Source organism: Peromyscus maniculatus, chromosome 4, assembly GCF_049852395.1.
Source record: "Peromyscus maniculatus bairdii isolate BWxNUB_F1_BW_parent chromosome 4, HU_Pman_BW_mat_3.1, whole genome shotgun sequence".
In the NCBI taxonomy this organism is placed as follows: Eukaryota; Metazoa; Chordata; class Mammalia; order Rodentia; family Cricetidae; genus Peromyscus; species Peromyscus maniculatus.
The window spans coordinates 10,374,257-10,402,215 of NC_134855.1; the positions used below are offsets into that span (position 1 = coordinate 10,374,257).

Consider the following 27,959-nt stretch of genomic DNA (forward strand, 5'->3'; position numbering starts at 1 on the left):
CTCCAGCCCCTAGATGGGTATTATCTAACAAATGAAGCCTGGCTGTCACTAGGGACTGTCAGTAAGCCCCTTTACAATGGCTATTTTTGCAAGTGCATCACATTGCTGGAAGCCCACAGCTCTTGTCTGCTTGTTGTAGATCCACAGGAAATCCAGTGACTTCATTAAGTATGGTAGAGAAAAGGGAGAATTAGTCAGGTGTGACAAGGACATGTGAGCAGCGCTGTGGCTTGTGTTGTCCTGGCACCTAGGGATGTCTGAACCTGATTGTTGCTGCAGTCATCGCAGAATTCCTGATGGGTGTGTGTGTATGTTTTCCCCAGGCCAATGGGAAGCCCCCAGAGCCATCCCATTCTTCTGTATGATGGATGTGCAGAGGTTGCAGCCTACTGGAACTTTCAGCATCATCAAATCTGCACTAAGATATAGGACAACGAATGACATGATAAAAATTTGGGCACTCAGCTCAAGAAATGAGGTCAAGCTGCAATGAAAGCAGGCAGATGAGTGAGAATCTGAGCTGAAAAGGGAATGTAGCTTGTAGCATTCTGTGGCAAAGAATCTGATGTGCCTGTATGGAGCTACATGCGTCAGCTGGCAGTCATGGTTGCTGAGGCAACACTATCAGTGGGTATCAAAAACCCAGCCTTCCAATGGTCTTCTTTGTTCACATTTGAGACTCCATTAGGATAACTAGCATCGAATGACAAATGCCAAGACTGCTCATGACATCCAAAGGAAGAATATTAAATTGCTATAAAAGGTATTCTCAGGAATGGAGAGATGGCTCAGAGGTTAAGAGCAGTAACTGTTCTTCCAGAGGTCCTGAGTTCAATTCCCAGCAACCACATAGTGGCTCACAACCATCTATAATGACATCTGGTGCCCTCTTCTGGTGGGAAGGCATACATACAGGCAGGACACTGAATACATAATAAATAAATCTTTAAAAAAAGGTATTCTCAGCTGGGCGGTGGTGGCACACGCCTTTAATCCCAGCACTCGGGAGGCAGAGCCAGGTGGATCTCTGTGAGTTCGAGGCCAGCTTGGGCTACCAAGTGAGCTCCAGGAAAGGCGCAAAGCTGCACAGAGAAACCCTGTCTCGAAAAACCAAAAAAAAAAAAAAAAAAAAAAGGTATTCTCCCTGGGTGTGGTGCATTTAATCCCAGCACTCAGGAGGCAGAGGCAAGCATATCTCTGTGAGTTTGAGGCCAGCCTGGTCTACACAGTGAGTCCTGGACAGCCTCAGTTACACAGAGAAACTCTGCCTCAAAAAACAAAAAAGGTACGTAGCAAGCTTTCTTGTTGGACTATCTTTGGGTCACCAGCCTCCAAATAACAACACAGAGACTTATTTCAATTATGAAAGTAACTCAAATTAACTTGTTTCTTTAATCTACTTTCTGCTACATGCTCGGTTACCTCCGCTCTGCACTGTATGTCCAACTTCTTCAGACTCATGGCATCTTTCTGGTGTGATCTGCATGCCTAGATTCCTCGTCCCCTTCTCTATCTTCTCAGAAATCCAGCCTAGCTTTCCTGCCTAGCTATTGCCCATTCGCTCTTTACTAAATCAATCACAGTGACACGTCTTCATACAGTGTAAACAAATATTCCAAAACGAAGGTTTTCTCAGGCTGCTGAAATGAATCAGCTAGTAAAGGAGTTTGTCATGTAAGCCTCACAACTTAAGTTCGAACCCTAACCCATGTAAAAGTAGAAAGAGAACTGACTTCACAAAGTTGTCCACTGACCTCCACATGCATGCTGTGTTGCACATGAGACCATATAATGAAGCATTTATCTAAATTATTCTAATATAAATAAAAAAACCAGTCGTCAGATATTGGGGTAAAAACCTGATAAAGGAAACTGTGGAGGAATGACCAGATGACCATCTCTCCACACTTCCCAGATCAAAAGGGCCCACAAATCTTTCTAAGCCCCTCCCTACTCCTTCCTGTGCCTCTTTATCATATCCTGGGTCCTCCAAATCTCTGGCTAATTCTGGTCAGTTAGTCACTTACTCTACCCCCAATTCAAGGTTAACTTTATTAATAGTCTCGAGTGTCACAGTGCGGTCAAATATTCTACAACATGCCCCCTCTGCCCTGTTTGTCTACATAAAAAGGAAAGGCTTTAGCTCTAACACAGAAAAACTATATACAATAAGAACAATTATTAGGTATTGTCTAGATAAAAAGGTTTTAACTCTAACATAGTGAAACTATATACAATAAAAAAAATAAACAAGTAAGAATTATACTTGCAATGTCCAGTCCATTTGTATTTGACAAATTCAGAGAAATTACTCTAGTATCTATTCTATCTTGATGAGTCCAAAGTTTTATTACTAACCCACTTTCCATCATAACTTGTATTACCAGCCTAAAAATATCTTTTTTTTCACCAAGTGGCGGTGGCACATGCCTTTAATCCCAGCACTCAAGAGGATCTCGAGCCAAGCAGGTTTCTGTGAGTTTGAGGCCAATCTGGTCTACAGAACAAGATCCTGGACAGGTACCAAAACTACAGAGAAACCCTGTCTTGAAAAACAAAACAAACAAAAAAAGCTTTTTAGACCTTAAAATATTTTCTTAGATAAACAACTTAAGCTTTTATGTCTCTCAACCTTATAAACTTTACAACTCTTTTCTAAGTTTCTTTTCTGAATTTGGTAACAAAGAAAATGGTATAACTATTCCTCAACCCCATCAGAGACTTGAGAAGGATAAACTATTGGAGTAAACGGGAAGTGCAGAGCAAATAACTTCCAAAACTATAGAAATGACAGAGACATCCTGGACAGTCAGGTTCCTCTGCAACGCTGGGGCATCCATCTTTGGCCTACAGGCCTAGCATGTCTAAAACTTTCCTGTGAAGCAGAAATTTTGAAGGACTGTCCTACCTTGTCTTGGCAAAGCTCAGCAGTTGCCTTTTGTGTCCTGCTTATCCAATTTGGACACCATACTGTCAGCAGTTGAGGCAAGGGCAGTTTCTTGCCCAATGACTAACTTTGCCACAAATGAAAGTAAACTATATGGAGGTTCTTCTATGCCCATCATCTTCTCTGAAGTAGATTGGTGCTGCTAGGAACAGATATATATCACTATCAAGAAAAGCCTTATGTTATTAAAATATCTTAAATGTCATGTTCTGCAGGTCTCTGAAGTGTTTGAAGAGCACCTATCTAAAGTATATCTCTGACCTTGAAAACGGACCTAACATGACTACCAGTCTGATGGTTAGAGATGACCAACTACTAACCTGCATTTAATTATCCTAAATAGTTTATAATAATAGCATTCAAGGACTAGAACTTTACATTTTTTTTGAACTTTACATTTTTAATATAAAAAAATTAATGGAGTCCAGTCTCCTGACTCAAGTGTACATAGTGTTCTGTTACATTAGAGGACTTAATATTCTAACTTTTCTTCCTGGGGAAAGGCACTGCAGCTGGAGCCCAAGGTCTCCTGCAGGCTAGGAAAATGTGGAGCCTCAACCCTCCACAACTCTTGCTAGATCAAAGTCAGTTATTGGGACATCATTTTTAAAAAAGAATGATACAAACCCAGTTTTTCCAAGATGAAGATAAAGAGGAAGAAATACATATTCCATACCTAGACCTGTAGACATCCATGTCCATAGGATTTACATACACTGCTCACAGGACACAGATAATATTGAGGCAACCACATAATAGCAGAGGATTTTTGAAAATTCAAGCTTTATTGCTTTTTGGGGCACTGTAGTCAACAATTGAAACGCTTAGGCCATTCAAGAGAACCAATAAACACCCACCACACAAGGCCCTCTGCAGTACACAGAGAGTCAATCTATTCCTAAAACAAATACCAACTTCCATCTGATATAATCAGCTCCTCCTAATGACCAATGCATTCACTGCTAATGATCTTCAGCCCACACCTAATGCTGCAAGCCATATCTCAGCCCATCTTCATTACTGTGAGAAAAAACAAGAAGGTACCTGATCTCATACAACATCCTTAGCTATCCAGGGACCAAATTCCAGATCAAGAAGACGGAGAGCACTCTATAGTTGTATGTTCCTAGTCCTGATCCACATACCCGCTAACTTGATGCACTCTGAGGTTCAGTCCATGCCTACATCATATATGTCCTCTGAATATAAAAGTAGTTTACAAGCCATCAAGTATGAAGTATTTTACCTCATACCCAGGCTGCACAGAAGAGATTGGCCTCAAACATCACATGATACTTTAAGGGAATCTTAAGAGATTGACTTTCTGAGTATGTGTATGAAAAGGGATGGGGCAGAGGGTGGATGTGAAAACAGTGGGCTCGCTCCAGGTCAGAGGGAAACAGATAAATTATCCCCAACTCTCTGAAAGATCCTAGAGACAGAGGATGCAGCCAATTGCCCCTTCTTACCTCTCCCATAACATAAGAAAGTAAGGAAGGCCAGCTCTGTTGCTCTGTCCATGACATCTACAGGAACTACAAACTCTGACAAGAGACTGGCAAAAGGCTGGGAACTATGACAATCTCAGTCACATGGTACAGATATCTACAAAACACCCTGACGAAGCTCTGAATCTGACATGATTTCTTCCAAACCCGCTGTCTCAGTTGCTTTATTGTTGCCCTTCCTGCAACACGATGTAACGTGATGTGATGACTGAGGACGGAGGACATCAGGAGCGCCAGAAGGAGGAGGTCAGAAAGCCTTTGGGGACAGGAATCTCCCTGCGTTGCAGACATTTCTCCAAGAACTGCTTCAAACGTATGAAAGAACCCATCTGTCCTGAGCTTGTGATGGCTTCAATTCTGTCATGGGAGGGAGAGAGAAAGGAAGAGAGAGATGTGAATCCCACCTGTGGTACATCTCCATGCTCTGGTCAGGCGAGGACTAGATCTGCTGACTCTTCTAAGGAACGCTGGCTGTGCCGGGCAGTGGTGGTGCCACTCAACACAACTCAACATGATGTTGAGTATGGGTGATAGGGCTCTTATCTAGCACATTCTAGGCTCTGTTCACACCATTATATGCATTCACTCACGCACAAGGCCAGCCTGGGTTATAGAGTGAGTTCCAGGACAGGCTCCAAAGCTACACAGAGAAACCATATCTAGAAAAACCAAAACCAAACAAACACACAATATAACTTTAAAATAAAACAGGCACAAGATCCACAGCCAAACATCAGGCAGAGAGTCATCCCAGGTTGGAGGTCTCCATTGGATCTCTCCCCCTCAGAGCTCAGCAAACCCCAAAGAAGAGGGTGAGGTGGAATTGTGGGAGCCAGTGAAGACACCGGGAGAGCACAGTCTGCAGTCAACTAAGCAGGGCTCACAGGACTCACACTGACTGAATGTGCAATCTTGCAGCCTGCACGATAGGCTCTCTGCATATATGTTATGGTTACTGGCATGGGGTTTTTGGGGGGACTCCTGACAGTGGGACTGGGGGGGTCTGACTCTTTTGCCTGCTCTTAGGATCCCTTTCCACTTATTGGGTTGCCTCGAACTGCCTTGATGTGAAGGTTTGTGCCTGATCTTAATGTACTTCGTTTTTTTGTTGTTGGTGGGTTTTTTTTTTTTGGAGCTGAGGATCGAACCCAGGGCCTTGCCTCCACCACTGAGCTAAGTTCCCAACCCCTTAATGTACTTTGTGATGTGTTCAGTTGATGTCCCTGGGAGGCCTGCAGGGGTAGGAGAGTGGATTTGCAGGAGGGAGAGTTGGAGGGGGAGGGGAAGGAGGAGTAGAGGGAGGGGAAGCTGCAGTTGGGATATATTGTATGAGAGAGGAATAAATAAAAGTAAAAAAAAAAGGGCTGAGACAGGATTGGTAAGAGTTCTGGGACAGACTAGGCTACAGAGACTCAAACTAAACAAAAGAACAAAAGAAAACGAAAATAAAAACTCAGCAAGACACACACACACACACACACACACACACACACACACACACACACACACTCACACAATGCACTAGCACTTAGGAATTCATGGTACCTGGCTTTCAAGTGTTACCTACTAATTCCCCAGTGGGCTGATCAATAAGCCTGTACCTGGGGAAGTAGTCCTCTTTGATGAGAAGTATCACCTTCCAGAACTGGACCTGGTACTGCTTCATGAGGGCGTTCCCACACACCTAGAAGGAAAGTAAAAACTATGAGAGTAGCTGGGTGCTGGTGGCACATTCTTTAACCCCAGCACTCGGGAGGCAGAGGCAGGCCGATCTCTGTGAGTTCGAGGCCAGCCTGGTCTACAGAGTGAGTTGCAGGACAGCCAGGACTGTTACATACAGAAACCCTGCTTTGAAAAAAAAAACCAAACAAAAAAATAAAAAACAAACAAAAATACAAAACAAAACTGTGAGCAGAGAACAAAAATCAACTCATGAGAAATACACAATTACTCCTTTGCCTATCACTCCTATCATCTCAGGCATGGCATCACTTAGCTAACTAAGGAATAGGTGGAAAACATCTCAGCCATGGCTTGTCACTTACTAAGTAAGGAGTAAGTGGAGAAGAACCAACTTTCTATGTGGGGGATGTAGTCAATTGTGGGCATTGTCTAGCCTGCATAAGACCTTAAGTCCCTTCATAACATTAAAGAAAAATCCAACTTTCTTCTAATTTATTATATACTCCCACTTAAGTCAACTGTCGAGGCTTAACAAATAGCATGGCGTTCCTCTTAGTTCCTGCTTGTCTCAGACTCAGTCTTGATGTTGATACACCATGACTTCAGGAGTTATATCCTAACTGGGAGCTATTATAATTACAGGCCTAAGGGCTTCAGTGTTGGCAGGGCATGAACTCTCAGCATTCAGTCATTCGAGGCCAGGTCTCACTGAGTGGCCCAGGCTGGTCTCGAACTTGTGATCCTCCTGTTGAGCCTCCCTTGTGCTGGGATTACAGCCATTCCCAGTTCCCTGAAGCTTATTTCAGAAGCAGCTCCTTCTTCTGGGTGTGGTGGTGAATGCTTTCCTCCTATCACTCAGAAGGCAAAGACAAGTGGATCTCTGAGTTCCAGGGAGGGAGGTATCTGACCCAAGCTTGCCTTTTCTCCCCAGAAAGTAGTCATGAGAACAGTGGGATATTGATCCCTCCACACTGGGTAACCAAACTGAGACTGGGTGACAGCCCAGGATAGTCCTCATAGTGCACAGAGAAGCAAGGAAAGGGGCCTCAGAAAGCAAGAACATTTATGGAAGACTAGACCCAGGAAGAGTGTGTTGGTGCCTGGTGATCTGGTTCCTGTTTCCAGTGTCTCAGGAGACTCGCCTGCAGTCTACCATAGTTCCATTACTCAATTCTCTATCCCTAGAATGAAGCCTGCTTTTACTTACACTAGGATACACACTATTGTAGAGGGCGGAAAGTGCTTGTGCACGCAGATTGATAAAGGAGAAGGCAGTGAAGTTAAACTCACAGGCATCCTTCAAAGGAAAAAGGTTTCTAACCTCTCCTCCTGGAACGCTGCGAATGGATGTAGTCTACGACCTGGTCATCCTTTGCTGTCTGATGAGCGAGGCTCAGCCTGTATCTTACAGAATTTACGTTTTACTTATCCCAGGCCCTTTCCCCCTAAACCTTGAGTATTACTTCTAGGTCATAAAACTCATCCTTGCCAGGCGGTGGTGGCGCAGGCCTTTAATCCCAGCACTCAGGAGGCAGAGCCAGGCGGATCTCTGTGAGTTTGAGGCCAGCCTGGTCTACAGAGCAAGATTCGGGACAGGCTCCAAATCTACACAGGGAAACCCTGTCTTGAAAAAAACAAAAACAAAAACAAAAACAAAAAACAAAAAACAAATCTATCCTCGTGAGAGATGCCATTTGTACCGTACGACAGCCTAAGTGACTTCTGTGTTATCACGGAGCCAGACCAATCCTGACTCCCACAGGCCTTGTGTTGACAAACTCAGTCGTTCTCCCTAGACCCTTATCTTGAGCACTGTTTCTGAGTCAACAAGAACCCATCTTATGGATGAAGCCATGTGTACTTTGTAAGGAGCTTTAATGTAAACATGTCTTAAGTGTTGTTGTACTCACAGGGCTGAGTCATTATCTGAAAACTTTTTTCCAAAATTGTGCTATGCTTAAATATGGCAAAAATATATGAGCTGGTGTCAGACTCCAAGTCCTGGCCTAGCACCAGGCTGAACTGAGTTTCATTCTTCCCACAACTGAATTGTTTTCCTTGCCAGCTATAAAGCCTGCAGGGACACCCCAACCCAAGACATTATAAAGAGCAGAAAATGGCCCACCCTAGTCTAAGAGAAGTCAAGGACAGTGAGGGAAAAAGTGGCAGCCAGGCCCGTCTCCTGGCTCGGGAGAAGCTGGGTAACAGCAGCCCAACACTGTCCACTGCGTGGCCCCACTTCTATGGTGCTTCCCCATTCATTTTTCCCCACGTCCTGAGGCCACCTCAACCGCTGGCGTTCTCTCACTGGATAGTGGAATTACCTCCAAGAAGTCAAACAGGAGAGTGGCTGTCACATCCGACAGAGGCTCCATGTTTAAGATCTGTGCCAACCAGCGCCAGCCATGATTTAAGCCATGAGGATGAGCCTGGAAGGCAAGCAGCTGTGTCATGACATCATCTCATTTTAGTCACAGAATAAACTCTCCATGTACATCACTCAACCATTAGACATGAACCCCAAGAGCATCCGGTCCATGCATACACGACAGAGCAGAAAGAACAAAAGCTAAGGAAGTCATTCTTTGAAATATTTTGATCCATGTGCAGGCTCCCACAAATTCTTTACAGGGTTCACTTGATATACCAGCACCAGCTTCATGTTCAGGAAATTTGTGGTTTGTTTTTCTGATAGAGTCTTAACTTTGTAGCTCAGGCTGACCTCAAACTCATGGCAATCCTCCCTGGCCCACTCTCCCAAGATGGGAGTGCAGGGGTAAACCACCTCACCTGACTTTGTTGCTGTTGACTTGGTTTGGGGGGTTGTTTTTTGGTGTTTTCATTTTGAGACAGGGTCTCACTGGCATTGGGTGGCCTGGAGCATCTAAGTAGACCGAGCTGGCATTGAATTCACGGCCCTGTCTCCTAAATGCTGGTATTAAAGGCGTGTCACTATGCTCCCCCGCCACACACGCCTGACTTTTTGTCTCATTTTGGTATTGTAGTGACAGGGTCTCACTGCGCAGTCCAGAGTGATCTGGACCTTGCAATCCTTCTGCCACAGCTTCCTGGTGTTGGAATTACAGGTAACACACCACAACTGACCAAACTTTTATAAATGTTATGACTTGTGGACTCTGTTCTAAGATTAGTTCTTTATGGCCTCAGCTGAGGGAGCAGCTGAACTCTCTTGTTGATTCAAAAAAGTTGCCAAAGAATCAACATCCACTTCTCTAAAATATAGAGAGGCTATATTTTAGCTATGAGGCTACCATATTCTTTACCCATCATTCCACAGTATAGACTCTCTGAAGGACAGCCTGCAAGAGCCTTCAAAGACTGAGTTACAAGCTTGGTCACCAGCCTGTGGTACTACGGAGTGTGGAACCTTTAAGAAGTGGAGCCCAGTTGGAAAGCTAGGTCACTGGGGACATACTCTTGAAGGGGATACTTGCTGAGAACCCCCTCAAAAGCTTTTTGCATCTTTCACTAGCCAACTGCTATAAGCAGCTTTGCTCTGCCCATGCTTCTGCCATGATGCTTTGTCTCACGGTGGCTCCAAAGGCAACTGGACCAAGGGAGAGTGAGACTGAAGGCTCTCACAAATGTCCCAATCCATGCATAGGCAATGGATCACAAAGCAAAGTACAGCTTTCCTCCTTGTAAGCTGTTTCTCTTAGTAACAGAGAGCAGACTACCACCAAGGTGCAGTTGCTGTGTGGATGCTGGGCTACCATGCCTTATCAACAGCAGGCTGTTCCACCTACCTCTTGCCGGTTTCCATAGGGCCACTGGAGCTGGATGATGGCAGCATACAGACGGATCATGCCAGACATTCGTTTTAGAAAGTTGTCCTGTTGCTCCACCTTCGAATCCGTCACTTGGTAGCCAAGCATCCTATATGTGAAGATAAAATTCAGAATGACAAGGCCAAAATGAGGGTGACAAAGAGGTTTCTTTTTATGGCTTAAGGTACTACTAGTTGCACTTTGCATTATTATTACATACTCATATTATTATATCTGTACAAAGCACGGGTATTCATGATTAAATTTCTATATAAAACTTAGCTCTTCAAAGCAAATTCACCAGTGAACTCACAAATAAGGAAACTGCCTAAGTTTTGTCAACTTGATACAAGCCAAGAATCATCTGAGAAGAGGGAACCTCAATTGAGAAAATACCTTGATAAATAAAACAGCTATAGGGAAAGGGAAGTCTGTTGGGCATTTGCTTAATGAGAGATTGATAAGGAAGGGCCCAGCCTGCTGTGGGTGGTGCCACCCCTGGGTTAGTGGTCATGGGAGCTATGAAAAAGGAGGCTGAGCAAGCCATGAGGAGCAAGCCAGTAAGCAGCACCCACTCCATGCCTCTGCCTCAGCTCCTGTCTCCAGGTTCCTGTCCTGCTTGAGTTCCTGCTCTACCTACTTTCCATGAAGATCTGTGTCCTCCCTGAGTTGCTTTTGGTCATGGTGTTCCATCACAGCAATAGTAACCCTGACTAAAGCAGCTTCTCAATGAGATCTAAATGATTTACCCTATTCTGCAAAGCTCTAAGATGAAAAAATTCTAAGACTCAGGGTCCTAGATCTGGTATTCTTTCCAGTAAGTGATGGGGATTATCAATTAACACCCCCTCAAATCTACAAATCCAAAAGACATCCAGTTTGTGTGAAAGACATTACTTCCCCCCCACCTTTTTTTGTGAGACGGGGTTCTTGCTACATAGCCCAGGATAACCTGAAAACCCACTTGCCTTAACCTCCCAAATCCTGGAATTACAGATGTGCAATACCAATCATGGTTCAAGACATTGTGTTTCTGACAGGACATTTAAAGTACAGAGAAGGAGCTGTGAGAAAGAGTGAAAACAGATTCAGATTCTTATATTCGACTACTCTCCCTAGAGTGAGTGAGGGAGGAGAAAACGATCTCACCGCTGATAGTCTTCCAAAGCCATCCCTTCCTTAAAAGCTGGGTAGAAAGGAACAGAGTAGGGACACTTCTTGTGGAGATGAGCAAGGATGAGGTCTCCCACTTTGGGGTGGAGCTCCCAGATACCAGATGCCACCACTGCAATGGGGAATGCTGCCTCATGGTGAGAGGCCACTTCCTCCTCACCTTGTTTCTAGGAACACAAAGATGACACAATTTCAAATTATTATCGTAGCAAGGCTCAACACTTTCCACCAGCTTCTTTTACCCGACAACAAGGTTTCTCACCACAAATTTCTCTGCCAGTTTGTACTGGACAAAGTCCAGCCCCTGTGGGTTAAGAGTGACAGACACAGAACGCCCACCAGATTGAACAGGCTTTCCAGAGAGCAGGCTATGGATCTTTTCAAAGACCTCCTTCAGCTTTGAACCTGGGTAGAAAAGAAAAAGCAACAAAAAGATAAAACTGCAGCAGGACATGGTTGTACACACACACTAACTCCAGCACGTGGGAAGGAAGGGTACAAAGAGCAGAATTCATGTTTGTGTTGAGTATGGCCATGTAATGAGTTTGAGGCCAGCCTAGTCTACATGAGACCCTGTCTCAATAATATACAACTTCATGTCAATCTTCTTTTTTGTTGTTTTTTCTTTTTTTTTTTTTTTGGAGACATGGTTTCTCTGTGTAACCTCCCTAACTGTCCTGGAACTCACTTTGTAGATCAGGATGGCCTTGAACTCACAGAGATCTGCCTCCCGAGTGCAGCACCATGCCCGGCTAACATCCATCTCTTTTACAATGCAGTGACAGAGCAAAGCATCTATCAAAATCCATCTGTATAGAAGTTTAGACTCTCAGCCCACACACTATTGCAGATGGGCATATAACAGAGGGCTGGGGAGGTGGCTCAGTGGCTAAAGTGCCTGCCACACAAGCAGGAGCTGAGCTTGAATCCTTAGCACCCACATAAAATCTGAGTGTGGCAGCATATGCTTGTAAACCCAACACTAGGAGGGTGGAGACAGGCAGATCCTAGGGGCCCACTGACCAGCCAGTTTAGCTAAAAATGTTAAGTTCCAGGTTCGGTGAGAAACTGTCTCACCAAACAATGTGGAGGGACTGAAAAGAGGGCTCAGCAATTACAAATATATACTGCTTTTGTGGAGGACCCAAATTTGATTCCCAGCACCCCCAGTGGGTGGCTCACAATCACCCATAACTTCTGCTCTAAAGAGATACAATGCCTCTGGCCTTGGAGGACACTTTACTTACAAGCATATACCTACATACTAATAAATAAAAATAAATCTTAAAAAATAAGTAAATAGGAGTTAGAGAGAGATGACTCAGTGGTTAAGAGGACTGGCTGCTCTTCCAGAGAAGCCAAGTTCAATCCCAGAACCAACATGGAAGCTCACAACTGTGCATAATTCTATTTCCAGGGGCTCTATTACTTTCTCCAAAGGCACCAGGCACACACATGCTACACACACATACACACACTAAAACCCTCACACACATAATATAAAAATAAATAAATCTGTCTACACAGATCTGAAGAGATGGCTCAGTGGTAAGAACATGTGCTGCTCTTTCCTCTGCTCACTCAACCGTCCTGAGCACTAATTCCAGAGCATGCTGGGTCTCACTGGACTAACAGCAGTATGGGAACAGACATGCAGATTACTTCCGTTTCCAGCAGGAAGAAAAGGAAACAGAGAAGATAAACTAGTTAGGAGGGAGTTGAGACACATCTAGGCAGAGAAGTGCCTAATGTGGCCGCTAGAGTCTGAAGCTTGGAAGAAAGGAATGCACTAGGACAGAGTGAGGCGTCACTGGTAAAAAGTAATGTTTGACACCATGAGGTCAGAGGAACAACAGAACTGTGGTGACAGCAGGCCCCTGGGAAGCACTACAGTCAAAACAAAGGCAGGAAAGGAAAGGTAGGTGAACCCCGAGAAGCAGCATCTGCAGAAGTCAGGGGAGTTGTTTCCAAGAGAAGCTTGTAGTCCAAAGGCCAAACAGAAAGACTAGCCGCTTAGAAAGTGATCGGGAGGCGGGAGAGCAAGGGAATCAGTGCTGGGGTATGAGCGCTCAAGCACATTTAAAGGCTGAAGGAAAGAAGCCTCAAAAGGAACCGATCTCAGGAAGAAGAGAGAATGGCCAGGGGCAACAAAGTCTTGCAGGTGACAGGAAGGCTGGGACCAAAGGCAGGCTTTCAGAAGAGCTGACTAGGGCAAGAAGGCCACCTCAGTCTCTAAATCAGACCAAGAGGTAAATACAGCCTCTGAGGAGATCAGGCTGCTTACTTGCCTGCAGCTGAAGTAAGACTGCAGTGACTGAGGGTAAGGAGCAAGGAGAAGCAGGAGAGAGTAGTCACCCTCTGCCATCACTGTCAAAGGAAACACCACTTTAAATTCCTCAATATGCTATGTGTTTATTTCCACTCTGCCCTGTTCCACAAAGAATTGCAGGCAACAGTGGGTTGTAAGTAAGTTTGCTCAAATGACCTTGAGGGCACAATCTACAACATTCCTGTGCTTTTTTTGGCAACAAGGTAAGAGGGTGATGAGGCACAGAGCAAGAAGGGGGGCTCTCTAGCCGCTCTATTACTTCTTGATGGTACAGCCTGTAATGGGGGCTTCCTCATCTACAGCTGTGAAACTGAACCCTGGCTCTAAAGAAGGGTCGTTCTCAGTCTGGTCTTACTTGCTACATCTCTGGAGGGGAGAGTATTAAAATGTCAATCTTGGAGTTTGGAAAGCTAACACAGGACAAAGTAGGACAAAAACAAAGATCATAAGTGATATCCCAGGTTGGTATTCTCCCATTTTTCCCTCCCAAGTTATCTTCATGTTTACAGTAGTAACTTTCAACTTTATACTTAAAAGCCATCCTAGAGCTGGGAGACCAGGGTGTTTGCCTAGTATGTCTATATAAAGTGCTGGGTTAAATTACCAGTACCACTTCAAAAATACAAATAAAAAAAGCCAGACACATGCCTTTAATACCAGCACTTGAGAGGCAAAAGCAGGCAGATCTCTGTGAGTGAATCCACAGAGTGAGTTCTTGAACAGCCAGGGCTAAATAGTGAGACCCTATCTCCAAATCAAGTCTCCCCCACCCTCCCCACAAAAAAATAAGTAAAAAAATCATTCTAAATAATTATTATTAATATATAGTTTATTAAAAATGAATCAGGGGCTGAAAGATGGTTCAGTGGTTAAGATCAACTGCTCCTCAATCATTAGGACCAACCAGAGTTCAGATCCCTAGACCTACATGAGGCTGCTCTCAAATTCCAAGGAATCCAACGCCCTCTTCTGGCCTCCATAGGCTCTTGTACATACACTCATATAGTCACATGCATATATACATAAATAAAATCTTGTGTTGTGGTACATGTCTGAAACTAAGAACACCCATCAGGGTAAGATGAATTCAAGGACAGCCTGGTCTACACAGTGGCCCACTAACTCAATAAAATAAACAAGTTAGAATCAATCGCTCACTAGTACAGGACACCAGGCCTTCAACTTCCAATACCAATTAAAAAATAAAAAGAGCAGATCTCTGTGAGCTGGAGGCCAGCCTAGTCTACAGAGTTACTTCCAGGACAGCTGAGGCTACACAGAGAAAGCCTGTCTCAAAAACCCAAAATAAATCAAGATTGAAAATTGGTCCGTGGTTCTGGCATGTCATCTCTTTATCCCCGCAGCATTTCTTTAGCACCTCCCCCAGCTCTCCCACCCCCCAGGTTCTCAATAAGATCATCTGAACCCCTCCCAAAAGAGTCAACAAATACTCCTTTTTTCTTTCCTATGCTACTGAGGGCTGAGTTAGGCCTAGCAGTTGAGGGTTCTACTAGCTGTATCCCTGAGTGTCTCCTGACTCTCTCCTTGTGAGATAAGGTCTCACTGCACTGCACTTTATAAACTTGGATTTATGATCCTCCAGCCTCAGCCAGCTGGGATTACAGGCCCGTACTGCTAGACCCAGCTATCTTCTGTTTGAAGAGGAAAACAGAAGAAAACGGGGACGCAACACAGCTTGAACACACATTTTCTTGTTCTGTTTGGTGGCAGTGGGAACGGAACCCAGGCCTCTGCACATGCTCGGCAAGCCTTCTGCCACTAAGCCACATTCCCAGCTTACACTTTGTGAGAACCTCAGAGCAATCAGTTTGCAAAAATAAGCCAATGAAGTGAAGGACAATATTGTTAACCATCTGACCCACCTGCAATGGTAGAGATTTGGCTCACTGGGATGGTGGCTGCCTTCTGCAAGTCCATCTTTATCTTTTTGGCCTGCCAAAAGAGAATGGTGGTATGTTAAAGATCCGAGCACATGCCTTTAAGACAAGGGAACATGACATGCCAAGTACCTTCTTTTAGGATGTCAGGCTGTGGGGCACACCACCCAATTTTTGCCACCCAACTCTCCCTTACCTGACTGTCCTTACTGGTGGTCAGGCCCTCAAAGGCCAACACACATTTGGCAGACGCATCCTGAAGTTGCTGATACCACTGCATCGTACTGTCTTGTACCTTCACCTGCAGGTCTGAGAAGAAAAGACAGGCCTTAATGGCAGTGAGCTCACTTAATGTGCCATATGAGCTAGGACTATTCTAAGCACTGCACTATGGATTGGATGCTTCAGTGGTCACAATCACACTATGAAGTAGATACTACTGCCACCTCCATTTAAGGAGTAAAGCAACAGACATGGAAAGGTTGTTTGCTAAAGTCACACTGCGACACAAGTAGAAACAGATTCCACTGTCTGGCTAAACACATTGCTATGTGACCCTCAAACATATTACACAAGGTTATCTGTACACATTACTTCAGATACTTAGCAGTGGGGTTAGAGAAACTGTGGTTCAGCAGTTACACACATTAAATAAAATCCTTAAAAAAAAATTCCAGAGCTGGAGAGATGGCTCGGTGTAAGAGAACTGGCTACCCTTCCAGAGGTGCTGAGTTCAATTCCCAGCAACCACATGGTGGCTCACAACCATCTGTAATCAGATCTGGCGCCCTCTTCTGGTGTGCAAGCATAAATGCAGGCAGAACACTGTATATGTAATAAATAGAATCTTTTAAAAAAAAAATTCTAAAAAGAGCAGTTGCTCCTCTTGGAGAAGACTAGAGCTATCCAGTTCCCAGGATCCACATGGAAGCTCACAAGTCCCTGTACTTTCAATTCCAGGAGATCCAATGCTCTTTTCTGGCCTCTGTGGGTACCAGGTACACATGTAGGGCACATATATATATACAAAGGTAAAACATTCATACACACAAAACAAAAATAAATAAGCCTTTAATAATTCTTTTAAAATGAAATACTTAGCAGTAGCAATATTTGGAATGACACACCCATTAGACACAGACAGGCTTTTCAAGTCCCTGGGGAAAGTGCTAGAATCTGAAATTGGTTCCAGATCAACTAAAACACATTATGTAAAAGTTCTGATAAACTGGGCCATTCTGTAATATGACATATATATTCTCCCTCCCTCTCTCTCTCTCTCAAATGTATGTTTTGTTTTTAAATATCCTGAAACTCAAACAGCTAAAGGACTGCATCCATACCAAATTCACCTTCGTTCTGTGTTCCTGCTGGGCCTGGGCTGGGCACAGGGGGTTGGGTGGGAGCCCCTGACCCCTGTTGCACCTGTGATTCTTGCAGCTTGACCCGGGCCTCCTCTTCATCCTGCTTCTTCTTGATTTCATAGGCTCTGGTGATCTCCTGCTCCAAATTTGAGAGGAGGTCCCGCATTTCCTGCAGGGTTCGCTCGGCCTCAGCTTGGTTCTCTGCTGTGGGATAACCACTCTGTCAGAGTGAGAGACAATAATTAACATTCATTTCCTAGATAACCTCGTGGGGCTAAGTCACATCACACACAGTACATTTCTAAAGTGGAACTGTTGGATCAGTGCATATACATGGTCAAATACCTACTCTTTTCCTGTTCTCTTCAAGATTTACTATCAGAGAGCGGTAGCTCATGCCTAGCACCTGAGAGGCAGAAGCAGGAAGATTGCTGCAACTCTTTTTTTTTTTTTTTTTGTTTTTGGTTTTTCGAGACAGGGTTTCTCTGTGTAGCTTTGCGCCTTTCCTGGGACTCACTTGGTAGCCCAGGCTGGCCTCGAACTCACAGAGATCCGCCTGGCTCTGCCTCCCGAGTGCTTGGATTAAAGGCGTGCGCCACCACCGCCCGCATTTTTTTGTTGTTGTTGTTTTGTTTGTTTGTTTGTTTGTTTTTGGTTTTGAGGCCAGCCAGGGCTACACAGTGAGACACTGTTTCAAAGAAAAAACAAAAAATAAAAAAAAATGCCACTGAAATAGCTCAGTGGGTAAAGGTACTTCCTTAGCAACTGTGACTGACAACCTGAATTTAACACCTGGAACCCCCATAAAGGTAGAAAAGTACTGACCCCATACAATTGTCCTCTGACTTCTACACATGTACACACACACACAACACATACACAATAACAACAAAAGGTGTATCATCATCACATCCATAGCAACCAACAATGGAGTTTTTGATGCTTTCAACAATGGTCAGAGCAATCTTTTTTAAAAAGTTTGTGACAAAATCAAGTATATGGTACATATACCAGTAATTCTAGCACTCAAGGGGCTGATGTAGGAGCAATGCCTTAAGTTCCCAGCCATGTTGAGCTATACAGCAAGAAAATGAAAGTCAGGCCGGTTGTGGTGGCGCGCACCAGTAGGATTTGCTGAAGGAGGCAGAGGCAGGAGGATCTTGAGTTCGAGGCCAGTCTGGACTACACATTTTTTTCTTTTCTTTTTTTTTTTTTTTTTAGGATTTATTTATTATGTATACAGTGTGTATTCCTGCAGGCCAGAAGAGGGTGCCAGATCTCATTACAGATGGTTGTGAGCCACCATGTGGTTGCTGGGAATTGAACTCAGGTCCTCTGGAAGAGCAGCCAGTGCTCTTAACCTCTGAGCCATCTCTCCAGCCCTGGACTACACATTTTTAATTGGAAAAAAAAAAAAGAAAATGAAAGTCAGGCAACTCCTGCAAGTTGGCTCTCTCCTGTCACCTCGTGTGAGCCAGGAGCTCAGGTTCATCAGCCTAAGCTCAGGTCTCTACCTGCTGGGCATGTGGCAAGGCCCATTTCAGTTTTTTAAAGCAGCCTGTCATGTCCTTTGCTCATTTTTTTTTTTTTTTTGTATAAGAAAAGCAGAAAATGAAAGCAGTTTATCCTTTTGCATAAATTACAAGAGCATTCTTTGAATCAAGGACATTAAATTTCAGTGTATATGGTAAGTACTTCCTAACTGTAACGTCTTTAACTTTCATGTACTTAGACAGACCAACGTTTTCCTGTATAACGCCAGTGTTTCTTGTACTTACTGAAAACTACTCCTCTTTTTCCCATCATACTTAGTTTCTTTCATCTCTGGCTTTACATTTAAATATAAAGTATGGAGACAAAGATATGAATATAAAATATATTTAATCTTTTTTTTAATGTATTACTGTCTCTTACTTGCCAGGTTTTCATTTTATGTTGCCAGGACCTATGGAAGCGAACCAATGCTTTACCAGAGAGCTCTGTCACCAGTTCTTACCCCACCGATCAAGCAATGACTGGTATTTCCTCCAATAGCCAACCAGGAGGCATCATTTGTAAATCAAAGTACACTTTGACTTTAAGCAGCTTTGTTTCTAACCTGAAGCAGTCATTCTGTAATCCCTCACCTCCAAGGTGGTGTGAATGATTCCGGAGATGAGGCTACACAGCTGGTTGCCCCGGGTCTGGAAGGCAGCCAGGTCGACATTCAGCAGGTCCTTGTGCTGACTGGAGGCATCCAGCTGCTGGTTAAGCTGAAGGACCTCCTCTTGCAGGGTGTACAGGTTGCGTAGACGGACCTGGCCTTCCTCCTTCCGAAGCTGCTCCTGCTCTGCCTGCTTCACACGCTGTTGCTCTGCCTCTCGCAGCTTCAGGTTGAGAATCTACTGAAAGGGCCACTGAGTCGCTGAGTGGGGGCACCTCTCCCTTTCCACACTGCTCAGATCCTAGGTGAGCTACATCTTTTCACAGGGGGGCTTAGAGCAGGAAGTAAACTCCCCAAGGCCAAGACACAGGTTAATTGCAATTTTCAACTTGATTGGCTTGAAAAAGAACCCAGGAGAGTAGCAAGTCATACCTCTACAGGTTCCGAAGGACATTTTCAGAGAGGATTAACAAAGAAGGAGGGCCTACTTGAATATGGGTGGTACCATCCCCACAGGCTGGGCCCCAGGAGAGAAGGAGAAAAGGGCACAGCCCAGAGAGCAGAGGCTTTCTGAGCCTTCTGAAACCAGCAGCTGAAACGATCCCCTTTCCCGTTGTCTTCTCAGGTATCTGACCACAGTGATGAGAACTACACAGCACTATGCAGGAGCATGGTCATGGACCAAGGTCTCTAGAGCGGCTGTTGATCGTGTGACAAACATTCAGAGGGCCAGAGACAGATACCCATACACTCATGCCGACTCTCCCAGGCACTGACCTTGGCTCTGTGGCGATGCTCAGCTTTTAGCTTCTCCTGGTGGCCCAGGGCTTCTCTGGTACTGATAAAGAAGGCAGAGTCAGGGAAGTCTCCTGAGACAGTTTTCCCTCCCCCTCACGGTCATATTAGGCCTCTTCCCAAGGCTGGTCACTTTGCCAGGCTGGAAACTTCTTTGCCTATTTTATTTTGATATTTAAGGACTGACTTTCACCTTGGGATTTTCCTGGGAAAGCAATCAAGCTGACCACACAGACATTTGCAGCGACCACTCAGGAAGACTCACCTCTTCTCCATCACTTCCTGTAAGTCCTGGAATTCCTTATGCAGCTTCAGTTCCTTCAGCTCATCAAACCTCTTCAGCTGTTCAGATGCCATCTCCGAGAGGGCTCGCACCTTCCTCTCCTGCTCCTCCTGCCACTGCCTCAGGCCCTCCTGCAAAGGATCGGCACCTGCCTTTAGAGTGCCATAATCATCTGGCTCATTTGCTCCTTGACCACCACGCTTAGTCCTTAGCACCTGGGAGACGCCAGCGCATGGAACCACCTGCTTGCTTGCTTCTCAAGTGCTGTGTGGAGCATTTATCCTTGGATGGAATTTTTTCCCCCTTTTATCTGTTTTTTTGGTTTTTTTTGTTTTTGAGACAGGATTTCATGTAGCCCTTGCTGGTCTCAAACTTGTTCTGTAGCTAAGGATGACCTTTAAATCCTACCTGTCTCCACCTCCCTAGCCCTGGTAATATGGACACGGGGCCAGTTTCATATGCTTCCAGGAATTAGCCCATGGCTTTGTGCATGCTAACCAACTTCTCTATCAATGTGTGTGTGTGTGTGTGTGTGTGTGTGTGTGTGTGTGTGTGTGTATGGAGGGGCAGTGGTAATGTAGTATTGTGTATCACGTTGTGTATACAGTTACAGAGCAAGATGTCAAGTGTCTACCTCTATCACTCTCTCTAATTGTCTTGACATGGAATCTCACACTGAACCTTAAACTCCCCATTTGGCTAAAAGTGGCTGGCCAGTCAACTTTCAGGATATGCCTCTCTCCCCACTAATGCTGGGGTTACAGGCAAATACAACCATTCTGTATGAGTGCTTGGGATGTGAAGTCAGGTCCTCATGCTTACAGAGAAGTGCTCTTACACAGAGCCATCTCCCCAGGCTCTTGCCATTTTTTAAGATTGTAATTTACTGTATTTTCAATTTTAGACTCAGGCAAAACTTAATTTTACAAGCTAGAGTAGTCCCAAAGTCAAATTAATTAAAATAATGCTATTCTTTCAAAAGATAAAATACAACTGTCATAATATAAACATATCTGACACATCTGGACCATCTGCAAATTCTAGAGAATTAAATGGAATATAGGAAAGCCTAAGTTAAAATTGAACAGCCAGAAAATGGAACCAGATTTCACTTGAGGGCGTTCACTTTTGACCTTTACATCACCCTACCTCCAAAGTGAGCTTTCAGTGGGTGACATATCCTGATTAGCATGCAGTGAGTATCCTCCCCCTGGGGGAAGTCTAGTGGAAGGTGGCTCTCTAGTGTCAAGCCTTCCTTGCTTCATTGTCTCACTTACTGTTCCTCTCACTCTGTGCGCCAGTTCGTACATTCGGATGCAGCCTTCCACTTTGATCGCTCGGGAGGACAGAAGTACAATAGGTTCTGTGCGCTGGCCCTCATGTGTGATCTAAACAGAAGACGAGTGAGAAAATAAATAAACGAAATGAATGAGCTTTTAACATGGTAAACTTATGTTGTCTTTTATAGACAAAGATCATGTCTTTGCTAGTTTTCTGTCACTGTAGTTTTCTAGGTGTTTTCCTAGAAAATTATTCAAAAGTAAGATTTATTTTGGAACCCAATTCAGAAGTTTCTATACACAGCCACTTGATTTACTTGTTATGGAAAATTACTTTAACTATGTAAGATGTGTTACATTTGTTTATGCTGCATTTGTTTAATGATGTAAAGATGTGTTGCTTTGCCTACCTAAGGCACCTGATTGGTCTAATAAAAAGCTGAACAGCCAATAGCTAGGCAGTAAAGGGATAGGAGGGGCTGGTGGGCAGAGAGAATGAATAGAAGGAATGTGGGGGGAGGGGGAACACGACTCCCCTGGGCCAGACAGACAGACACGGAGAAAGCAGGAAAAGTAGGGCATACAGAATGAAAGGTAGAAAGCTCCTGAGGAAAAATGTAGATGAAGGGAAATAGGTTACTATAAGTTATAAGAGATAGTGGGACGAGCATAAGACAAGACCAAGCATTCATAACTAGTAAGTCTTGTGTCATGATCTGGGGGTTGGTGGCCTTTACAACTTGTTGCTTTTTTCTGGGCTGTGCTAAGACAGAACATGACAGCAGAAGATGTGATAGAGAAAAGCAGCCACCTTAAGGTGGCCGGGAAGCAAAGGAAAGAGGAAGGAGGGGCCTGGGATTAGATTTAGCTGACAAGGTCCCACTCCCTCCAACCTGGTGCCCTATCAGATTATGAACCCAGAAATGTATTAATCTACTGAAGATAATGATCCAAGCACTTCCCAAAAGCCTCACCTTTGAATATTGCTGCCTGGAGGGCAAAGTTCAACACAGGATCTTTTGAGGAATGCTTGAGTTCCAAAGCCTAACACATCCAACTTAGGAACCAATGATGGACTTATAAATCACCAATAATGAGGCCGGGCGTTGGTGGCGCACGCCTTTAATCCCAGCACTCGGGAGGCAGAGCCAGGCGGATCTCTGTGAGTTCGAGGCCAGCCTGGGCTACCAAGTGAGCTCCAGGAAAGGCGCAAACCTACACAGAGAAACCCTGTCTCGAAAAACCAAAAAAAAAAAAAAAAAAAAAAAAAATCACCAATAATGAAAATAATTTAGGTTCCTGTCAGAACACAGCACAAAGTGTACGAGGGGATTTCTGAGAGCTTGTGAGAAAATTCCAACAAAATAAGACAAGCATCTTGTGACCTCATTTTCTTCAAAACACAAAACTGTTCTTGGACTGTGCTTTCCTGCCTCTCCCATGTGTGGCAGATAGAAATGTTTATTTCAGATTATTCATTACACTGGTTGTTATTTATTTTTGTCTCTATGGAAGAACATGTTTTTGCCATGTGTGGCATGTCCTTGTGACTGTATACTTTACTCAAGTGACTCTCCTTAATCCTCAGAGTATAAATTGTCCAGTGCTCTGAAAAAAGTTGGCTATTATATGAGACTTAAGAGTGCCTTATTTTAAGACCCAATCTCCCAGGTTCACACTGCCAACCACAGCAGTAAACAGGTTAGAACTATTATGGCCAGATCACAGGGACCCCCAAAAGACCGCCACCACCACCACGGAGACCGAATCCCGCATGTAAAAGCAAAGAGCCTTTATTTCAAGCTCCGGAGCTTGGTCCCTCTGTCTGTCCGACACAACAGTGAGAGCACAGAGCCCTGAGCTCAGATGGGGCAGAGTTTTCATAGCAGAGGTTGGGGTGAGGGGATTTCCAGGGTCCAGGACCCTGATTGGCTGACAATTGTCTAAGGGTATCTGTAAAACAAAAAGAGGTGTGTGTTAGACTCAAGGACATCTGGTCACCTTTTCTAATGGTTGGAATGTTTGGGACATCAGGTACTTCCTCACCCCTGGGTAGATCCCTGGGTGGTATCAGCTTAAGGCTTTTCCTGGATCTGGGTGTTGCCTGCCAGTAAGCCTGTCACAGAAGCTGTGTCTAGGCCCCTAAGCCTGTCATGGCTGCTGTGTGGCCAAGCTATTTTGGGGCCCCTTCACAAGAACCACTGTGTTTTCTATGATATCAACTTTGTTCCTCCCTCTCCCTTTTCCCATTGCTGGCCCTAACTGATTTACATTTGATCTTCTCCAAAAGGCCAAGAAGCACAATACTTTACTTCTTTTTTTGAGACAGAGTCTTACTATGTAGCTCTGGCTGGCTTAGAATTTACTATGTAGACCAGACTGGCCTTGAACTCACAGGAATCCACCTGCCTATGCCTCCCAAGTTTTGCAATTAAAGGTGTGCATCACCATAACTGGTGTCAGTCACATTGGTTTTATTTATTTATTTATTTATTTATTTACTTTTTTGGTTTTTTGAGACAGGGTCTCTGTGTATAACAGTCCTGGCTGTCCTGGAACTCACTCTGTAGCCCAGGCTGGCTTAGAACTCACAGAGAACCACCTGCCTCTGCCTCCTGAGTGCTGGGATTAAAGGTGTGAGCACCATCGGCCAGCTCTGGTTTTCTTAATAAAATGTCTCTCCTTAGGCTAGAGAGACAGCGTGGTGGGTAAAGTGCAAACAAAAAGGCCTAGGGTTTGATCCCCAAATCCATCTAAAACTGCATGGTGGCATGAATATAATTCCAACACCGGGGAAGAGGAGACAGGAGGATTCCTGGGACTACTGGCCACCCAGTTAATCCTAACTGGTGAGCTCCAGGCCAGTGAGAAACACTGTATCAAAAAACAAGGTGAAGAGTGGAGCACAGTGGTTCAGGACTTTGATCCCAGCGCTAAGGAGGCAGTCACATCTCTGTGAGTTCAAGGCCAGCTTGGCCTACAGAGGGAATTCCAGGACAGGTAGGGCTGTTACACAGAGAAACTCTGTCTTGAAAAACAAGGTGAAGGCCCTTGAGAATAAATATCCAAAGTTGACCTCTGCCCTCCACACACATGTGCATACATCTACAGACACACACACACTGGGAGATATGACAAATACTGTTCCTACAAACAACTGTAATAGGAAACAATCATTTCTTCAGGGTAATGTCACTGTCACATGACTATATTAAACACTTGGATTTTTCAAACTTTACCTTGGTTCCATTTGGTGAAGGTGAGGAGGATTCTGGAGTGCTTCTGACAGGAGACTTAAGGAGTGAGTGTTGGTCCAGGCCTGGAGTAGATCCAGAGGATGGTGAACATTCAGAGGAAGGAGAGTTCTCTTGCGTGTGGGGTGAGGTGTTGGGTAGGATGTGATCTACCACCCATCCAGAGTAAGAAGATAGTTTTGGAAGAGATGTGCATTCTTCCAAAACATCCTAAGGAGAAGAAGGTTAAGCCTATTTGTATGTCTACTGATATAAGACATTCCATACACTGCTGAACAACTGAGGGCCCAAGCAAGCTAGTGAAAACTGAAGATAAAGTAACTGCATTAACAACCAGAGATGAAAATACAGTAGGATTTCTTCTTCTTTTTGCTTTTGAGACAGGGTATCAAATTGAGGATGACCTTGAACCTCCTGCTTCCACTTCTGAAGTGCTGAGATTATAAGCCACTGTACCGGCAATAGTGGTTTATTATTGCTGCTGTTATTTTATTTACAGCATTTAAAAATTTATTATTACTATTTGTGTGTGTGTGTGTGTGTGTGTGTGTGTGTTTGTGTAGGCTCATATGCCACAGTATACATGTAGAGGTCAAAGGATAACTTTGTAGATCAGTCCTCGTACCCACTTTTACATAGGTTCTTGGAATTGAACTCAGTCATTAAGCTTATGCAGCAACCAACTTTACCCATGGAGCTATCTCGTCAGCATAAGTGGATTCTTAATAATGACGCAGACTACATTTCTAAGAAAAAATCAGGTTAAAATCAGATGTGTTGTCACACACCTATCATTTTAACATCAGGGAAGTAGTGGGAGTAGGGTCAGGAGTTCAAAGCAAGCATGAGCTACAAAAGACTTTCAAATCCCCCATTCCCAATGGATTCCAGTTCTCAATCCCTGGATCACTACCCCTTTGCACTCACATATCAGATAGCTTGCATATGAGATATTTACATTACAATTAATAACAGTGGAAAAGTTACAGTGATGAAGTAGCAACCAAATAATTTCATGACTGGGGGTCACCGCACCACGAGGAACTGTATTAAAGGTTTAAGGCATTAGGAAGGTTGAGAACCAATGTCCAAAAGGAACAATTTGTAAACATACATTTGAGCAAATTTTAAAAACTTATTGTTTGTATGTGCAAGGGATGGTGGTGGGGGATTGCCATGGTGTCTGGACGCAGAGTTTGTAAAGTTCTCTCCCTCCAACTTTACATGGGTTCCAGTAGTTGAATTCAGGTGTCCAGGCTCATCTAGCAAGTCATCAGTACTAGCTGAGCCATCTCACTGGTCCTCACTACGGCAAATATGAAAGCAATCTAAACATCAAACAGAATACAGCCCGTGGGAAATTTTCATGTATGTACCATTAGTCTGGAGTCCAAAAGTATCCTCACATACAGTAGGGTTGTTCAAGCCTGTAATACAGATAAACTCAGACACCTCCAGGGCAGTGGGCGGGCAAATGTGTATCACTGATAAAGAAAAGCCACCAACAAACTTTACGGAAGGGCTTTGCAAACAGTAGTTATGAGGACCACGCCCCCGTCCACAGGTTAGCCAGTCATTTCACTGGCAACACTAGAGTTAGGTCAAATCAAATGCTCTCCAAGAAGCCTGGGGCTCCTGTGCAGTGGTTCTCAACCTTCCTAATGCTGCGACCCTTAAATACAGTTCTTCATGTTGTGGTGACCCCCAACCATAAAACTATTTTCGTTGCTACTTCATAACTGTAATTTTGCTGTTATGAATCATAATGCAAATAGTCTGTTTTCCCACGGTCTTAGGTGACCCTTGTGAAAGGGTCGTTGGACTACCCAACGTGGTCTCGACCCACAGATTGAGAGCTGTAGTCCTAGCAAGTGGACTATAAAGCAGAAGAGAAAGAGAGGCCGTGGCTGATAAGATCCCAGACCCGGGAGTGGACTGGGGTGATGGTGACGCCTCTGGGCAGGCGGCATCCCGTTAAGCGGAGCGGCCGTAGATCAACTAGGACGGGCTGGAGAAAGTTATGTGCACAGTAGTAAAAAAGCAAAGCGGCCCATCGCCACGCCCGGCCCCCCGCACCCGCGCTGGAGGGAGCGTGTTAAACGCGTGGTGACGGCCGCCGCTCACCTCGTAGTGCACCAGCCACTCGCGGTGGTAGGGCAGGCGGCCTTTGCTGGAATTGCGCAGCGCCCTTAGAGTTTCCCAGCGGTGACCCTCCGACGGCATGGCGGGCCACCTGCAGCGCCACCGAGAACGCTACAGACAAAACACACCCTCGAATCCGCCGCCGGGGAGGCGCCGGCCTCCGCTTCCGGGTTTCCCGCCCCACGTCCGGCGTAGCCCCGCCCGTAACGGTCGCAGACAGCGCCCGTCAGCGGCGCACCTCCCACTCGTCAACGCCCGCGCCTGCGCAGATAGGGGCCAGCGCAAGAAAGCGGAAATGAGGCGGTTCTTCCAGCTTTGAGAGGCTCCTGCTGTAAGAGACTGACAGTTCTGGGAAAGCTAAACGGAGATATAATTTCTTACAGGGCTACGCTAGAGAAATGAAACGCGTCTTCACTAAAAGTTGTACGTGAATATTCAGACCGACGGTAATCGTAATGCGAAAGCCTCCCAAATGGCAACCTCCTGAATTAGCAAAGTATTCTGTGAAGTGCAATGGAATTCTTCCCCTGTCCCACGTAAATAACCTTCTGTAACATAAACCCTGAAAGCATTTAGCTAAGTAAAAGCAACAAGTTACCGGGCGGTGGTGGCTCTTGCCTTTAATCTCAGCACCTGGGAGGCATCACTGAGTTCGAGGCCAGCCTGGTTTACAGCGCGAGTTCCAGGACAGCTAAGGCTGTTAGAGAAATCCTGTCTCGAAAAACAAAAAGAAAATAACAACAACAAAAAGCAACAAGTTAAGGAGAGTGTTGTGGGATAATCATTTTCTATGCTGTGAAAATGTGTCTCTGCCTAAGGCCCCTTCTGACTGATTTAATAAAGAGCTAAATGGCCAATAGTTAGGCAAGAGAGGATAGGTGGGATTTCCAGGGAGAGGGAGGAACTTGGGAAGAATCTGAGGCCTGTGGATTTTCACCAGGCAGACATGGAGAAGTCCGATGTACAGTATGGAGGAGCGGTAACGGGCCATGGGACAGAATGTAGATTAATAGAAACAGGTTATGAGTTAGTTGTGAACAGGACTAAGCTAAGGCCAAGCATTCATAGTTAATAAGAAGTCTCTGGATCATTACTGGGGAACTGGCTGTCCAAAGAAAGTCTGACTACATAAGTGTAGAGGCCTAAGGCCAGAGGAACTGAGTGCCCTAGGAGCTGGACTGAGTTACTGTGAACTGCTTCCTGACGTAAACAAGAACAGTGTGCTCTCATCTCTGCAGCCCACCTTATAAATTCAAAGCCTTCTGCAGGAGCAGCAAGAGGGGTTTTGCTTTTATGTATTTATTTTTTTGCCTCAGCCTCCCGGGTGCTCCACCTCACACAACCAGAACAAGAGTTCTTAGCCAACTGAACT

The 27,959-nt window shown here is 44.8% G+C and overlaps 1 protein-coding gene across 2 annotated transcripts; it reads right to left on the reverse strand.

Moving 5' to 3' along the window:
* Positions 1-3,711: 3,711 nt before the first annotated feature.
* On the reverse strand, positions 3,712-26,848 carry Gle1 (GLE1 RNA export mediator). 2 transcript variants are annotated; one of them, XM_006983384.4, is made up of 15 exons: positions 26,570-26,848; positions 24,431-24,655; positions 21,189-21,299; positions 19,894-20,042; positions 19,611-19,671; positions 18,817-19,071; positions 16,679-16,910; positions 15,523-15,635; positions 15,312-15,381; positions 11,362-11,504; positions 11,076-11,266; positions 9,906-10,035; positions 8,463-8,567; positions 6,057-6,139; positions 3,712-4,812 (listed from the first exon to the last, which is right to left on the reverse strand). In XM_006983384.4, exons 1-15 carry the CDS (start codon positions 26,666-26,668, stop codon positions 4,680-4,682), a joined length of 2,100 nt encoding a protein of 699 aa, XP_006983446.2. In that variant the 5' UTR covers positions 26,669-26,848; the 3' UTR covers positions 3,712-4,679. The 2 variants fall into 2 exon arrangements, with proteins under 2 accessions (XP_006983446.2, XP_015857429.2); XM_016001943.3 differs by having other exon boundaries at positions 16,670-16,910; positions 26,570-26,780.
* Positions 26,849-27,959: the final 1,111 nt, after the last annotated feature.

What these genes read in the sequence shown, in the direction of transcription:
- Gle1 (XM_016001943.3), bottom strand. Translation starts at nt 26,668, where the DNA reads ATGCCGTCGGAGGGTCACCGCTGGGAAACTCTAAGGGCGCTGCGCAAT. An exon ending in CAGGAAGTGATGGAGAAGAG is followed by an intron (nt 19,672 to 19,893) that starts GTGAGTCTTCCT and finishes CTTCTTTATCAG; the next exon opens with TACCAGAGAAGCCCTGGGCC. An exon ending in CCAAATCTCTACCATTGCAG is followed by an intron (nt 11,505 to 15,311) that starts GTGGGTCAGATG and finishes TTTTCTACCCAG; the next exon opens with GTTCAAAGCTGAAGGAGGTC.